This window comes from Panulirus ornatus, chromosome 34 (genome assembly GCF_036320965.1).
Source record: "Panulirus ornatus isolate Po-2019 chromosome 34, ASM3632096v1, whole genome shotgun sequence".
Taxonomy (NCBI): domain Eukaryota; kingdom Metazoa; phylum Arthropoda; class Malacostraca; order Decapoda; family Palinuridae; genus Panulirus; species Panulirus ornatus.
The window spans coordinates 15,113,362-15,130,682 of NC_092257.1; the positions used below are offsets into that span (position 1 = coordinate 15,113,362).

The following is a 17,321-nucleotide window of genomic DNA, read 5'->3' on the forward strand; positions in this document are numbered from 1 at the left end:
CACAGGATATGTGGGCAACCCCCGGCCTCCAGCTGGGACCTATGACGTCACGACTGTCTATCTATAGAGGTCGATTGCTGAGTTACCAACAACAGAAAGCCTCATTTCCATTTTTCCCCAACATCCCGTTTTTTGTTGCTATATCTTGATACGTAACCATAGGATAATTCATCGCAAAGTTTATTAATGTCATAATTAGTTGAAGATGTCCAGTAAATTCATTATCATTTACGATGCCTTAGGTTACGACATTACATCGTAATCAATTATGCTTCAGCTGACCTTAATTTATTGAAGGGTAACTCAGATAATTTGATTTATCTTTGTCAAGGTCTTTGATAACTTACCTCACAATAGTGTCTGTATTTCTTCTCTTTTTTTTTTCGTGGTTTTTCAATCACCTAAAAGTTTCGCTTCTGAAGGTTATTCACGATGAAAGAAATTGATGAAAGAAATTGTTATCATTCGCTCCCTTTATGGTCATTCATGAATGAAGGAAATTTTCCGCCTTCTTTTATTTTTTTTCAAAGGTGGTGTTGGGAGGCAGGAGCCTGACTCATGGTTGTGTGCAGGAGGTGTGTCATTATATATATATGTTCGAGGTGTATGAAGCAGGAACGAGCCGGCAAGGCTGTACCTTGAAAGTGGGGAGAGTGGAGGAGGAGGAGGGAGGAAGACCTGGGGAGTGTGGGAGGGTGAGGGGGTGAGGGAGGAAGGAGGATGTGGAGGTGGAGTGGGGGTTTGGGGGCGATGGTGGTGGTGTGGCGGCGGGAACTGCGGAATGTTGGAGGAGGGAGGGAGGGAGGGAGGGGGCCGGGATATGAGGGGCTGTGGAAACTGGTGTGGGGGAGAGAGAGAGAGAGAGAGAGAGAGAGAGAGAGAGAGAGAAAAGAGTTATCAGGTTTGGTAGCTTGATATTCTGTTTAGATTGAGTTAATGTCATGGATCTATCTTTCCATCACTTTTGGTTCTGTGTTTCCCTCATCGAAAAATCTATTTGAGAAAGTATAAAATTTGCACACACACACACACACACACACACATTCACACACACTGTACATTCATGTTACCAACACGAGGTCATCACGTTGAAAATATCGAATCCCATAAGCATTAATCGTTTATTGATCACGGATATATTGATCAGTCAACACACATGTGTCTCACTGATTGGTTCTGTGACGTGTGTTTGGTGTGTGTGTGTGTGTGTGTGGTGGATCACCGCATGAGTTCTTATGAACAAGAGAATATCAACCAGGTGTTAGGGAAGAACGTGTTTCTGTGGCGTTGGAGTGACTCTCAAGGCTTGTTTTGAGGAATCCTCGACACGCTGAGGAGGAGGAGGAGGTTGAGGAGGAGGAGGAGGAGGAGGGCCTTCTCCCTCATGGCAACAGTGGCGTCCATTGGTGGTGAGGATGAAATGGTACGTGGAGGACCCCCAGAGATCGCCTACATCATATGGCTCCTGTCGGACGCTGGCAACTTCTGAATGATTCTAGAGACGTGTGGCCGGTGACTGAGGCATCTAGATAGCGACGGAGACGACCCCATGGGCTCTAGATGACATTAGGAATATCTAGATAATCTAGGTGACGACGAGGATTCCAAAGGCATTCTAGATGTTGTCTAGGTGGTCTAAGATGGATAGTTCCTTGTGGGGGAGGTTTCCGAAGGCGTTGAGAAGCCCCTGAAGACCTCTGTGGGTTACGTTGGATGAAGGAGCTGACGGGGAAATGCGGAGATGACGACGAAGATTCGAACAGTGAAGAGAATCTTGTAGACACGACGGAGACCTTCCTAGTCTCCCTCGTTCCTTAAAGCTGAGAGTACGGTATCCTTTGGGTTTGATGGGCTGTTCCTCGCTTCCTAGGACTCCGACTCTCCCTGTGTGAGCTGGAGGTTGACGAAGGAGATGACGGGGTCCTTCTGCGGAGGTCTCGTGCCCTCGGGACTGCAGGCGATAAGGGCGTAAAGGAACCCGATCACCAGGAGCGCCCCCAGCACCAACATCCCGATGGCCAGACCCGTCATGTCACCTGCGGGAGGAGCAGGAAGTTAGTGACGAAGGTGGTGTGACGTTGTGGTTGTGAGAGAGAGATGAGAAAAAAGAGATTCTTGAGAAAGATAATGAGATAATATCCTCCTGAGATTTACGAAAGATAAGATAAGAGTCAGAAACATTACACCGAGTCACAATTTTCTTCTTCCAGACAGATGATCATCAAACAGTTGAGATAAATAGATAAGGATTTTGATAAGAATCTGAAGGTTACGGGACACTGATTGTCGCAGGCTGTCATTTGTGGAAAGTGAGGTACCTGAAGACACAGGGAGGTGTCCGAAGGTGTTACTGCGACAGTGGATCCGTCAGTATGACGGTAAGGCGCCTACGATCGAGGATGAGATGTGGTTAGAGAGAGAGAGAGAGCGAGAGAGAGAGAGAGAGAGAGGTGTGACTGTAGGAACTGAGACGCCGGGAGTAGATAACTTAAGCTCCCTCCCACCACACCTCACCTGAACAGGAGCCGAAGAAAGTGTTCGTACTGGATGTGGATGACTTACCCGCCGCGTACATGGCATGAGGCCCTCTGCTCTCGACCCAGGAAGCGTAGTCCATCTCCCCGAAGTACTCTCCTGTGTAGGTCAGAGGTCAGGGGTGTGAGACAAGGCAATTCACACAGGTCATCAGACACCGTCGCAAAATAAGAGCTATGAATAAGTTCACTGCAGTCCATAAGTCACTACTCTTAACACTGTCACGTACAGGCAACTACAAAAGAGTATCACTGCACTGAACAGTGATAGTGCACTGCCATTACACCATCAAACCATCCCTGCAGTGCCAGCGCCCACCTGCAGTGAGTGCTTCAGGAGGGAACATCCCAGGGATACCAACTTACTCGAGTAGTGCCGACAGTGGGAGGCGGAGGCGAGCTGGACGCCTGGCTCGCCCAGGTGGTGCGTCCCAGTGAAGCAGAGGTTTCTCGTGCCAGCGTTGACCTCCCCACACACTTCGTAGTCGTCATTGTCACACGAACTGCAGAAGTCGAAGCTCTCGCACACTGGCGACGCTTCTGCCGGTGTGATAGATGGCGGTAAAATACTTTTAATACGATCATAACATCAGAGTTCAGGTGACGAAGGGGAAGTGTCGGAGGTTGGACACTTCGACGACCAGATAAATATAAAAGTTTGCTTAGGGGATGAACATTTCCTTCTTGAAATACAAAGGGACACTTCAAAATTGGTTACAGGGGCGATCTATTTCGTCCGATTCGAAAGATACAGCCTGTACTTCCTCCCTAGGCATGAACTCCCTGTAATATCACTAACAAATCTTCCTCCCTCTACCCAATTACAGCCCGTGCATCCTGTCTATCTCCAGACAATGATATAATTCCCTTAAGACTCACCTTCCAAGCAGATCTTGGCGCATGCGGACGCGTCGGAATTGACCGCCCGGAGAGTGTGTTGGTCCGTGGTCATCCCCTGCGTCGGGTGCTGGGAGAAACTCTGGTCCATCTTGGCTGCCAAGGTAGGGAAGACGTGACTCAGTTACCTCCAGTCCAACACCCACCCCAACACTCGCTAGAAAACTGGCAACATTCACACGCCAAGACGGAGTGATGAGGCCAGCTCAGCAGGACTCAAAGCAAAGGGAATTTAGAAAAAAAAAGAACATGAGGAAAGGACGTGTCTCTATGGTAAAAACAGACATAACATTGAGAAATGTGACAATTTCTAAATATCTAGAGAAACTAGAACAAAGGTTGGTGACTCCTTGGGTAAATAGATATATCTAGAACACCCCTGAGTGCATGTTAAGACGTGACGAACAGATGTGGAACACTACAAGTCAATCAATACACTTAAAAGAACATTAACACGTGCGACTTAAGACGTACAAGTCACTTAAAAATGCAATTGGGTCGTTAACTGAAATGATCGTGAAGCCAGAAAGAAAAATGAGAACACTCGTAAACAAACAGGGGATGGAAAAAAAATAACAAGAAAGAATTAGCCATGTGATGATGTGTAAATGTCAAGACATCAGAAATCTGTTATTAGATTTCTTACAAGACGAGTTGGAGGGTCAAGAAACGATATGACTTTACTTGACCTTGTGGGGTGGTGTCAAAATACTCATAGGAAACATATAAGAATTTCTCCTCTTTTTTTTCTCTCTTTCTCTCCTGTTCTCAGGGTGTCTGGCTGCTCGAGGGTGACCTAAGTTAACATCAGAACGGATGATGAGATCAGACGTGGGCAAGAAGACAGGTCCTGGCCCGGTGGAACAAGGGAGGAGGAAAAGGCAAGAGTGAGAACGAGAGGAGGACTGGATTGGTAGATACATGGGGTGTGTGGAGGTGTCAGACAGTGCGGAGGAGGACTTTACTGAAGGAGTAGATGCAGAGGGTGTGAGGAGGTACCAGAGGTTGAGGACCTTACTGAAGGAGTAGATGCAGAGGGTGTGGGGAGGTACCAGAGGTTGAGGACCTTACTGAAGGAGTAGATGCAGAGGGTGTGGGGAGGTACCAGAGGTTGAGGACCTTACTGAAGGAGTAGATGCAGGACGTGTGAGGAGGTGTCACACGGGGTGGAGGAGGACCTTATCAAAGCATTGGATGTAGGAGGTGTGGGGAAGTGGCTGAGGAGGAGGACCTTACTGGAAAAGTGGATGCAGGAGGCGTGGGTGGTGTAGTTGCCGCTGTCCACCACGTCAAGGAAGTGCTCGGGGTGCAGATGGCAGGCCTGCTCCTCGTGGCACCACTCGAAGCTGCGACAGTCGATGCTCTTCTCCTCCGAACAGTACCTGGAGGGGGCCCAGCCAGGAAGGAGCAGACGAGGAAGGAGAGAACCGAGAAAAGGGAATGAAAGATTCATCAAATATCACGAATAAAAAAAGAAATACTGGATAAAACAGGGTAAAATCTTGAGATACATTTTTCATCAATAGGTAGTTTGTTTTACGTAATTTGAAGAGACACTGTGGAGAATCGAGGACATATTACCCAAAATGCTTCAAGGATTCTCACGTGAAGTCGTGTCACTGACCTGGCGCACGTCTCTAGGCTGCCCACGTTGCTGTACACCAGGCCAGAGATGTTGAGGGCCACGCCCCCGAGCACGGGGCTGTACTCACTCAGGTATGTGCCTGCAGGAGGACATCAGCTAAGGGCATCGTCAGGTGAGGTAACACATAGGATACGGATCGATCTAAAAAATTAAGAGACTCGTGCGAGATGATCTAAGCCCTTACGAATATCATGACTCACAAGGAATGACACAGACTAAAAAAAAGACAACACGATTCCAGACAAAGAGGACTAAGCCGTGGCGCACCGTGACTCCACAAGACTAGAATGAGAACGACTCAGAAAGACTCACGGCTGAAGACATCGGAGTCACTCTGAGGCTTGAGGGCGGAGGAGCTGAGGTCCCCATAGGGAGTGGCTGAGAGACGGCACTCCTGTTGCTTCGACAGATAGGCAATCGTCAGACACCTGTAGGCCCTCCAGCTGATACACAGGGTCATACACTCCTCCTGGCTGGTAATCTGTTTCCCCAGGGGCGTGAGGAGGAGGAAGAAGGTCAAGAATTGGTGAATAGGAAGAAGAAATTATGAGGAGTTTATGAGTGTCTGAAATCCTCTTTTAGAGTCGTACAATCTCTCCTTGTCTCCCCATGATTATTATTACGTCATGGTCTTTTATTGTTGATCATTTATTGTTGGTATTCTATTGTTGATCATCTCATAAGATCCATCAATCAACTCAATCTCTTAAAACACTGGCAAATGTAGATGTAAATATGGTATGTGGTTATTAGTAATGTTGAAGTCCAGGACAACAGCCTCGACAGATAACAGGATAACAACCTCAACAGATAACAGGATAACAGCTAACTGATATAACTTACAATCTGTAGATATTGACTAAGAATATCTGAGGAAAGTCATCGAGAACTTCTAACAATAGCTAACTCAGAGGATCAGTCCATAAGAATGACTGACATTTTAATCTCCTCAAATTACCAGAAATCTTTGGAAAATCCGATGACATGATACGTCAACACTCCAACAGTCTCTTCCACTTCTCCTCTCCGTTAATGTTGATGTTTCTGACATCTTAACTTTCGTAATCAATCAGTTTTAATGAACAAACCTTGTGAACCTTCGTGTTTATTTCCACGAAGTCTTTCGTGTCTCTTGTATCCGTGAGACGTATTGTTTACGTTTATCTTTTCTCTTGTCCTTCATTTACGTTCGTAAAAGTTGTCTCGTTTCTCTCTCTCTCTCTCTCTCTCTCTCTCTCTCTCTCTCTCTCGTAATTACATTCATGAGACGTTCTTTTTTCTCGTCAGGATTTTCTTTATTATTTCACGAGTTACCGTGAGACTATTAAGCGTTGGGCTCGTGCTGAGGGAGGGAGGAGGACGGCGTGTCACCCACCCACCCACACCACCACCACCACTACCAACCTGAGGGAGAGCGTCGTCAGGGTAGCGGAGGACGGTCCTGCGGGACTCCAGGGAGAACTCACTCCTTATGGGCGCTAGAGGGTCGGGCGTTCTGTAGTGCAGGGCCTCCGAAGCCGTCAGCTTAAACCCCTTCCCCTGCACCGAGGGAGGGAGAGAGGGAGAGAGGGAGGAGGAGAGAGGAAAGGGGAGGTGGAGGAGAGACAGGATGAAGGAGGGAGGATAAGAGGAAGAGAAGAGAGAAAGATATGTTAATACCTGACACATCATATACGTCGTCTACTGTGACCACATCCATCATCCACTGCCCCCTCTGGTGACCACATCCATCATCCACTGCCCCCTCTGCTGACACCATCCATCATCCACTACCCCCCTCTAGTGACACCATCCATCATCCGAGTCTGTTGTCCTCAAGATGTTCCTAGTAACTGCCAAACCCAAGACTCTTCTTAACTCGAATGTGATATGTATTCCTCACAATAGACGGCTCTTGATAAGACGCTGTCGTGTTAGCTCATGAAAATGGCTGGCAATATAGAGGACAAATGACATTAACTATCACAACCCTACATGACCTGATACCGTAAATGGAGCGGACAGGAAATGAATAACCTCTTAACGGGGTCTGGCTAAAACCCGAGGCGATACAAACTGAGCGTAAAGTTGCCATTAGGAGTGACGTCATCTCGCGAGGACGTCACCTCGTGAGGACGTTGTCTCGCGAGGACATCACCTCGCGAGAGGACGTCACCTCGTGAGGACGTCACCTCGTGAGGACATCACCTCGCGAGGACATCACCTCGCGAGGACGTCACCTCGTGAGAGGACGTCACCTCGTGAGGACGTCACCTCGCGAGGACATCACCTCGCGAGGATATCACCTCGCGAGGACATCACCTCGCGAGGAAGTCACCTCGCGGAGACATCACCTCGCGAGGGCGTCACCTCGCGAGGACGTCACCTCGCGAGGACGTCACCTCGCGAGGACATCGTCTCGCGAGGACGTCACCTCGTAGATCAGGAAGATGGTGATGAAATCATGCATGATGGCGGTGAGGAGGTTGGAGTAGGCTTGGTCCGTGGGCAGGTCGGGGAGGCTCTGGTTTGCGACGGCTTGGACCCAGAGGTGGCAGCCTTGCACGCTGTAGTCAGGCTCTCCGTCGCTGGCTTCCGTCCTGCTCAAGTAGCAGGTGTCGCCACCACAGTGATGGAAGGATCTGTCGGACGGGAGAGAGGAACGGAGACGAGAGAGTGGTGGGTGGCGCTCTGGAGTACAGGGCCCTTGACCAGGGGGTCTCATCTCTTTGGCATCTGGTAATGCCAGCCCGCTGTCATGGCGCGAGTCAAATTCTCATCACGACACACACACACACACACACACAGAGACACATAGACACACACATGACCAGCCAACGTACCAGTATCTTATAATTATTTCTTAAGTTATTTCTGTCTGGCTCATAGATGTAGCTTTATATTCTACGTTTTAGAAACTAGTAGTGTAGGTAGGTGAATATTGGGTGTGTAGGAAGGTAGTCTATACTTCTTAGATTTATGTATATCGTGTGTGTGTGTGTGTGTGTGTGTGTGTGTGTGTGTGTGTGTGTCACGCCTCCAGCAAGTCAAAGAGAACTTACCTGCACTTGAAGTTCTTCTCGAGGGAGCACAGCTCGGCGCAGTCGGCGGCGGAGGTTATGTCCTCAAACTTGGGCTCGTTGACGCCTGGCACCGGGTCCAGTGTGTCCATCGGCTCCCTGCAGGAGAAGCCATCCTCATATGTAACCTAATTCTCTCCTTCTTCGTCCCTCTCCTTCATCGTGTATAATTCAAGACGTGCCATACACCTCTATGATCAACCCCTTGTGTTCCTCCATTATACAAGACGGTATCTATGTATAACGTGATCCTAATGAATAGTGTTTGTTGCGTGTTTCCCTTTCATGAGGTGTGAGATCACCCTCTTCAACTAGGATGAAGGATCTACACCGAAGTCGACTTATGAAATACCTTCTACACGTTAAGATAAAAGGATCTACATCCATGACAATATGTGAAATAACTTTTGCGTGTAATATGAAGAATCCAAACCCAATCATTAGACGTAAAACACTCGCTAGAAGTAGGATGAAGGATCCAAACCAACTTAAAAAGATGTAAAGCAACTGCTAGAAGCAGGATGGAGGATCCAAACATAATTATATGACGTAAAACAGTCGCTAGAAGGAGGACGAAGGATCCACACCCAATACAAGGGGTAAGACACCTCCTGCAGGTAGAATCAAGTGACTCACACGTAGGAGAGGATGTAGGGGGCCTTGTCCAACACCTTGAGTGACGCGAGGATCACGTTTGCGGCGTGGGAGTCTGTTCCTGGCGCAGCGATGCCGATAGACACCTAGAGGGGTGGTAGAAGACCTCCTTCTGTAAGGCAAGACTTGTACAGGGACATCTCCTGTAATATCCTACACTGGTAGACATACATGGCAACTACTCTTCTAGACGAAAGAACTAATGATTATCTCTTTTTCTTTTAACTAACGACCCAAATAAAGATGGGTATTCTGGTCATGTCATTCCTCATCTAAATTTGACTACATTGTTCATCTAATGTTATCATAAATGTTTTTATCATTCTTGATATAACTCGTTATCTTGAAAAAAAAAGGAGATAAACTAAGATGACTACATCAATGGGGAATGTTTTTGGAGGGTACCTACATCAATGGTGGAGATCTGGGGGTACCCACGTCAAAAGGTGTTGATCTAGTGTACCTACATCAATGGTGGTGGTGATCTGGAGAACCTATATCAATGGTGGAGATCTGATATACCTACATCACTGGTGGAGATATGTTGGTGCACCTACATCAGTGATGGAGATATGTTGGAATACCTACATCAATGGTAGAGATATGTTGGAATACCTACATCATTGGTGGAGATATGGTGGAGTACCTACATCAATAATGGAGATATAGTGGAGTACCAACATCAATGGTGGAGATATGATGAAGTACCTACATCAATGGAGGCGATGCGCACGGGAGACATCTGGCCATATTTTGCCACAAGAGAAAAGACTTCACCTCGAAACAGATCCTCGTTCTCGCTCACGGCTTCCATATCTTCCGCTGAAAGAAGGAGAGAAAAGAAAGAAATAAGAGAAATAGAGAAAGAAAGAAACGTTTCTCACACTTCCATTCAGTCCAAACGACTGTCCTGTCGCTCATGTAGAAAAGAAAATGGGTAGACCATTGAAATACCATATCTTAAAAGGAGTCAATACTTCAGTCTACCATTATCGCTGGTTATTCTTATCTCTTCATCATCGTACATCGTAAGGCCTGTCACCAATTTAGTCAATGATGTATAAAAATGATAAAAGAAAAGTGTTTCTAACCTGTTGTGGTGGGGAACACAACCACAACATTGTGTTTCTAACCTGTTGTGGTGGGGAACACAACCACAACATTGTGTTTCTAACCTGTTGTGGTGGGGAACACAACCACAACATTGTGTTTCTAACCTGTTGTGGTGGGGAACACAACCACAACATAGTGTTTCTAACCTGTTGTGGTGGAGGGGAACACAACCACAACATAGTGTTTCTAACCTGTTGTGGTGGAGGGGAACACAACCACAACATTGTGTTTCTAACCTGTTGTGGTGGGGAACACAACCACAACATTGTGTTTCTAACCTGTTGTGGTGGAGGGGAACACAACCACAACATTGTGTTTCTAACCTGTTGTGGTGGGGAACACAACCACAACATTGTGTTTCTAACCTGTTGTGGTGGAGGGGAACACAACCACAACATTGTGTTTCTAACCTGTTGTGGTGGGGAACACAACCACAACATAGTGTTTCTAACCTGTTGTGGTGGGGAACACAACCACGACGTAGGACCATTCATCTTCCACGTCGGCCTCGAAGCATTCCTCGACCCTGAACTCGTCCTCTGTGTACATCTTGACGACGTTGAAGTCGTAAATGTTGGTCGTCACCATGAACGCCACCTGCAGGAGAGGAATGGAACAGCAGGGAGGTGTGATGGCTCGTCTCTAGTTGTAGGAGAGGAACGAAGGGGAATGGAACAGGGACATGAGATGGTTCGTCTCCCATCAGTTAACTGTAGGAGGGGAACAACGGGGAATGGAACAGTCGGGTTAATTGGGATATCCCAGGTTGGTTCGTTATCGTTATGGGTTCTCATGATGGGTTCTCTCGGTGGGTCCTTCCAGCGGGTTTTACCCTCAGTGAATACTTTTCAATGGGTTCTTCTATTTGGGTTCCCCTTGTTGCACGCCAAGTGGCCAAGTGGCAAGGACTGTAATGGGGAAGACGTGTGTGTGTGTGTGTGTGTGTGTGTGTGTGTCTTGAACTAACACCACTGAAAGAGTTTAGTGTGTCTTAGCCCCACACTACTGGACAAATATTAGGGTCTCATCACCTCACATCACTGCATAATACTTACTCAATCTTGCGTTCACGCCACAGCATAAAGCTTACAGCCCCGTAAGCTTACTCCACGAGACAAGATTAAGCTTCTTGTCGCCTCACCCTAGATCATCTCCAGACAGGAACACAACACAGACAGACACACACACACACAACTCCTGTAGGTGCTTACCTGCTGGGGATCTGTGGTGTTGTAGACGAACAGGTCGCTTCGCAGGGGTGTATCCACCTCCTCTATCCCCTCCGGCGTGCTCTCGTAGCTCTGTGGGTGGGGAGAAGGAAGGGAAGTCAACAGGGCATGAAGAATAGAACAGGAGAGCATTGACGAGAGAGTAAACATACTGGGGTAAGAACGTATATACTGTGGTAACATGATATGCACGTGTGTGTATACTGGGGTAAGAATATGTATATTGGGGTAACATTATATGTATATATGTATACTAGGGTGAGAATATGTATACTGGGGTGTTAATGAGGTTGTACTTGAGTAGTTCTGAACCTCATCCTTGTGAAGGTTAATGCTCGAGGATAACCTTAAGGAAGGTCTGAGCTTCTCCTTCTGAGTTTACACTTGGTATAGTAGTACTCAAGGACGACCCTTAGGTAGTTCCGAGGATCACCTTGGTGAAGTAGTACTCGAGGACGGCTTTCGGGTAGCTCTGAGACTCGCCTTGTTGAAGTAGTGCTCGAGGACGACCTTCGGGTAGTTCTGAGGCTCACCTTGGTGAAGTAGTGCTCGAGGACGACCTTTGGGTAGTTCTGAGGCTCACCTTGGTGAAGTAGTACTCGAGGACGACCTTCGGGTAGTTCTGAGGCTCACCTTGGTGAAGTAGTACTCGAGGACGGCCTTCGGGTAGTTCTGGAGGCCGCCGGTGGAGAGGTCAGGGATGTCGCTGCGGGTGGAGGTCCAGAGGTCACTGGAGATGCCCCTGGTTGACCTGGAACCAACCAGGGCGTAGGAGTCGTCCAGGTGGAACAGCTGGTCAGGGGTCAACATGGTGTCCCCAGTACCGAACATCCCGCCTGTGGGACGAGAGAACCAGGTCATGAGACAGGTCACTAGGATACCACCAGGTCATGGGACGGGTCACTGGGATACCGCCAGGTCAAGTCACAGCTAAGAACCCACTGCACCTCTTCAGTCTAGCCCGCACGGAGAGTCGAACCCGTGTCTCCCCGACTCCCAGGTATGAACCCCTGCCCACTGTATCCACAATTTACACAATAGCAGCCATCTTTGACCCCCTGTGAATCAAGAGCAATTCAACATTAGATTTGTCAATTTTTTTTTTTTTTTCATATTTTAACGAAGTTGTTTAAAAGAAAACTCACCAAGATTGTTGTCGAAGAAGTTCCTGGGTATACGACCTCTGGTGCAGTTACCCAAACTGGAGTCAATCACGTACTGAACACCTGGGGATGAGGAGGTCAAAGGTCATGCTAATAGAATGAGGAAGACAAAGTTCATGCCAATGGAATGAGGAGTTCCAAGGTCATGCCAATGGAATGGGGAGATCAAAGGTCATGCCAATAGAATGAGGAGGTCAAAGGTCATGCCAACGGAATGAGGAGTTCAAAGGTCATACCAATAGAATGAGGAGGTCAAAGGTCATGCCGATAGAATGAAGAGTTCAAAGGTCATTCCTATCTATATACAGACCTTTTTCGGGAGTTAAGAAGCACCTGCTGCTGTGGATTAATCATCCTCAAATGTAATCATCTAATAATCATTATGTAATCACTTCTCATATCTTTTCCCCTAACTGTAATTCATGTTCGATACGCATTGTGACATCTCTGAACGTCTCTTATACGCCCTCGTCTCCGACATTTGAAAATCAGCTACGAAAAGTACACTTATGACGAGGTGTTCGTCTGGTTTTGTCTACACTTGGAAAATGTTCTTGAGACACCTATACTTATAAGTCAGTCAGAATAAAATCCACAGCAGAGCTTACCATAAGACGATGATTACAAGTGTGTGTGTAAGTATGTAAAGAAGTGTGAGCTGAGGTCAGTGTGAAGGACTGGTGTACAGAAGGCTGGATGACCTCGTCTAATCAGCAGATTGACTTTGATTGACCTGTGGTGAGGCTATGGATGACCCAATGACTTGACCTAACCTGTGGTGAAGCCATGGATGACCCAATGACTTGACCTAACCTGTGGTGAAGCCATGGATGACCCTATGGTGTCTAAACTGACCTGTGTTACAGTTATGAATCACCCTATGACCTGGACTGACCTGTGTTGAATCCATGGATGACCTAATGACCTGGACTGACCTGTGTTGAAGCCATGGGTGACCCAGTGACCTGGACTGACCTATGTTGAAGCCATGGGTGACCTAATGACCTAGACTGACCTGTGTTGAAGCCATGGGTGACCCAATGACCTGGACTGACCTGTGTTGAAGTCATGGATGACGATGAGGAGGTCAGTGGTGTAGTAAGGGGTGTCAGTTAGGAGTATAGGGCGGTAGTCCAGCCTGATGAGCGACCACGGATGGTTGTAGGTGAGCTGTGTGGTGGGAAAGGAGAAGAAAGGATTCAGCCTCACTCACTTCACTCACAGACCCTGGAGAATCTATCTACCTACGTATTCCTAGACAATACTGGATTGCTCTCGTTTAATCAAACACTCTCAGTGTCCTACCAAAATGGTCTTAGAATCTGTATAGATACTTAGAATCTCCTAAAATACTCTATGAAACAAATGCTTTTGCAAGTGCTCTCAAGTCCGTAATCTGACCTCACATCTCAACGTTACCTTTAAGCTTGAAGTCCCTTACGTCCCCCTCCTCCCAACTCAGGTCATGACGTACCTTGACCTTAATCAAGGTCTGGGTGCCGAAGCTTCTTCCGTCGATGGAAGGGTTGGTGACGACCTCCTGGTACAAGGAGAAGTGGGTTGGGATCCTTGGCAGGATGGCCCCGGGCACCTGGCTGACCATTCCTTCGCAGGACTCCCCGCGGGGCGTCTAGGATCACCGGGAATAACAAGGAGGGTCAGTCAACATTTCTACAGCCAGTTGGTCTAGGTCATTTCGGGTTATCGATTTAACTGGTTCACGTCCATTAAGAAGTGATCTATGTGATACTGAATTTAGTCCTCCTCTCTCTCTCTCTCTCTCTCTCTCTCTCTCTCTCTCTCTCTCTCTCTCTCTCTCTCTCTCTCTCTCTCTCTTACGTACCTCTGACAGCGTCGTGTCGTGAAGGAAGGGGAGGAAGCTGAAGATGTTGTACTGCACCCTCTCAGACGCGTCCATGAACATGACCTCCCACTGGATGGGGAAGCTACCTCCACCCTCTTGTAAGTAACCCGCCTCAGCCATCTGCCACGGGTTCTCTGTGGGAGGGACGAGTGAGATCGAGATGACCCTCCGTCACCAGTGATCACGAACAGGTTCATTTCGAAAAGATGTCCCCCCTTCTCCTAGCCATCATACATAGAGTCAGGAATCCACTAAAACTGAAGGGACCTTTGCTATACAGGAGCACAAATAACCTATGCATGTTGTGGAGGTATAGCAATACTTTATCAAAAACATCTATAACTCTTATATGATGATTGGGATATATATATGTAGTCTGATCTTCACTGAAAAAAGAAGCTGAACAAAGGGTTGCTCATGTGAGAGAGGGAACGTTCACAGTGCTTCATCCCTACAGATGAGCCACAAACAGCAAGATACCTGTTTAAAAAAAAAAAACGAGTCCCACCTTCAGCTACAAGGTTCCCACCGCTAGGTAATTCTTGTCCCTCACTTGCGAGATCCTCACAGAAAACTGTCCCCGTTTACAAAGTCGTCACTGAAGCGGTAACCCCCCCACCAACAGTAGTGTCCTCCAACCACAACAGATCCACCTCTTAAATGTCCCCTTACGTTTGACTACGTCGTCTTAAGAGGCCGCGAGCCATCGAGGTCCTCACTTTCAGAACCGGATCAGCCCAGCCATGCCTGAGGGACTCACCCGAGAAGTAATAGTAGACTTCGATCTCCCCGGCTCCCTCACAGGCCTCCCAACGCTGGCACAAGACCCCGTTGACAACCCGATGACCTCCCAGGTACCTCTGTGGAGAGACACGCCAGGTCAGGGAAGGTCACTGCTGCAGTCAGTTATTACAGTTACTACTACAACTACTACTACTACTACTACAACTACTACTACTACTACTTCTACTACTGCTACTATTGCTACTACTACCAATGATAATGATAAATATAACGATAATAAAAGTAGTAATCATAACCTTGTTGAAGAAGTGGGAGAGGCGAATCATCGTGGACGGCCCGTACAACATGTCGCCGTGTGACGGTTCAGGATCCCACCATCCCCAGGGATGGAACGGAGGCACTCCCGTCCTGGAACATCACCATGACCATCATCACACCATGACCATCATCACACCATGACCACCTTTACCAGTAATACTTCCATAACCCGCCAGCGCTGCCATCACCCACCGCTAAACCTCAGCCCTGGTTCGATAGATGAAGCAGTGACAGCCTTCGACTATTTACTTCTATGATCGTACACGTACAGTTAAGTCTGTCCGCCTCATCGCTTGTGCAAGAGATGATGTGATGACAGACATTACATATCTATCCTGACTATGAAGAAGTCTGATTTAAATGCTAAAAAAGACGATCAACAGTTCATATCAAAACATCGTCTGTGATCTCAGAGGAGTACCCTCCTGACACACACACACACACACACAACACTAGCTCATTACAATACGCACCCCATTCGACCTCTCCAAGAGAAGGCCTAACTCATTCTTATCTGCGTCGACTTACCCCACCAGGCGACATACTCCGTCCATCTCCTCGACCATAGCACCGTCAGGAGGGTAGTAGTAGTAAGAGACGAGGCTCCCGTTGTGTCTGATGTGGACGGAGCCCGTGTCGATCGTGTGGCCGTGAGCCACCGTCCGCTCCCGGACTTCTTCCACGTAGTAGGTCTTCTTCTGCGGAGGGTAGGAAAGGAGAGGTGAGGGACATGGCGACGTGGAGGAGGTCTGGGTCTTTGACTCAATGACAATCATCTCAGAGAACAAAGAGGAGTGGATCAGGCAGCGCTTGTGTGTGTGTGTGTGTGTGTGTGTGTGTATTCACCTGTCTCATCAAGGTCATCTCCAGGACGAGTGAGAAGGAACCCTGTAGCGTCTGAAGATAATCTGGCGCCGGGTTCATCATGTTGTCTATGTCGGAGACATTGGCGCACTTGGGGAACTCCTCTGCTTCTCTACCTCCCACGTCCCCTTCCACACTGACCCCCGACACCGAGATGACGAGGAGGTACTGCTGCAGGAGCCATAGGGCGAACACCTCCCTGGGGGCACGAGAAATGCAGCACACTCATCTCAAACACTGTCTTTCCTTAGTTGAAGTTGGGGGGTCTACCCTGCTGCTGTGATATCGACCCAGTCAGCCACCTTCACCAGTATAGCTTTGCTTTCTCTTCATATCTATCAAGTGTTGATAGCCGGTCTGTTTCTACCATTCATTTTATGCAATATTCATCTTTCAGAATATGTATGACGACATCATGACCATCATATAAACATCCAAAGCTTAGATACTGCGTGATGATAACTTTTCTAATTATCTAAACTTCACTTTACCACAAAGACTTCTCCAGGCTAACATCTTGTACATAACTTCCCCTATGTACATCTAACACGTACCCTTCCCTGGCATATATTAACACGTACCTTCCCCTACCAGACATATAACACGTACCTTCCCCTACCAGACATATAACACGTACCTTCCCCTGACAAGCAAGTAACACGACGTACCTTCTTCCACCAAACATTACGTCCCTTGTGGCGCCTCCGCCTCACTCCTTTCTTGTGCTAGACACCTCCTCTTCCACAGCTTCAGGTACTACCGCGGTCCTAGCGTTCTCCGCTAATGTCTTGGGATGTTGTTAGCGGGAACTGATCTCATGTAAGCTTGCAACACTCTCTAGTATCACGTATAAAATGATTGGCGGGACGACCGTCGGAGACCGCGAGTTGAAGTGAGGGGGGCGTAACTGTTTTGTGGTGGGTGATTATCGAACCGCAAAACGATACTATCTTCACTATCACGGGCTCAGACTCGGTCCGTGCCTACGTGATCCCAGAGAGAGAGAGAGAGAGAGAGAGAGAGAGAGAGAGAGAGAGGGAGTATACCTTCTAATTCTTGATCGATGCACCTTCTGTTGTTGATGTCCCCTATTTGAGGATGTCTGCGGTACCTTGAATCTCTCGTACGATTCAGAAGCATGACGAACATCTCTCTCTCTTCATTCTGTGGTTCTTTATCTTTCTACATTGACGATGGTGTTGTGGAGAGATGGCGAGGGAGATGGAATTGACGAAAT

At 47.7% G+C, this 17,321-nt stretch overlaps 1 protein-coding gene across 1 annotated transcript; it reads right to left on the reverse strand.

Annotated features, from left to right (window-relative positions):
• Positions 1–1,107: 1,107 nt before the first annotated feature.
• Positions 1,108–16,978, reverse strand: LOC139759921 (uncharacterized). The gene is made up of 24 exons (XM_071682541.1): positions 16,753–16,978; positions 16,067–16,283; positions 15,749–15,918; positions 15,199–15,310; positions 14,919–15,018; positions 14,138–14,292; positions 13,769–13,924; positions 13,350–13,464; positions 12,277–12,357; positions 11,765–11,967; positions 11,114–11,203; positions 10,355–10,499; positions 9,502–9,611; positions 8,772–8,875; positions 8,118–8,234; positions 7,490–7,697; positions 6,481–6,615; positions 5,389–5,557; positions 5,056–5,155; positions 4,668–4,813; positions 3,414–3,527; positions 2,901–3,074; positions 2,563–2,634; positions 1,108–2,036 (listed from the first exon to the last, which is right to left on the reverse strand). Exons 1-24 carry the CDS (start codon positions 16,767–16,769, stop codon positions 1,867–1,869), a joined length of 3,180 nt encoding a protein of 1,059 aa, XP_071538642.1. The 5' UTR covers positions 16,770–16,978; the 3' UTR covers positions 1,108–1,866.
• Positions 16,979–17,321: the final 343 nt, after the last annotated feature.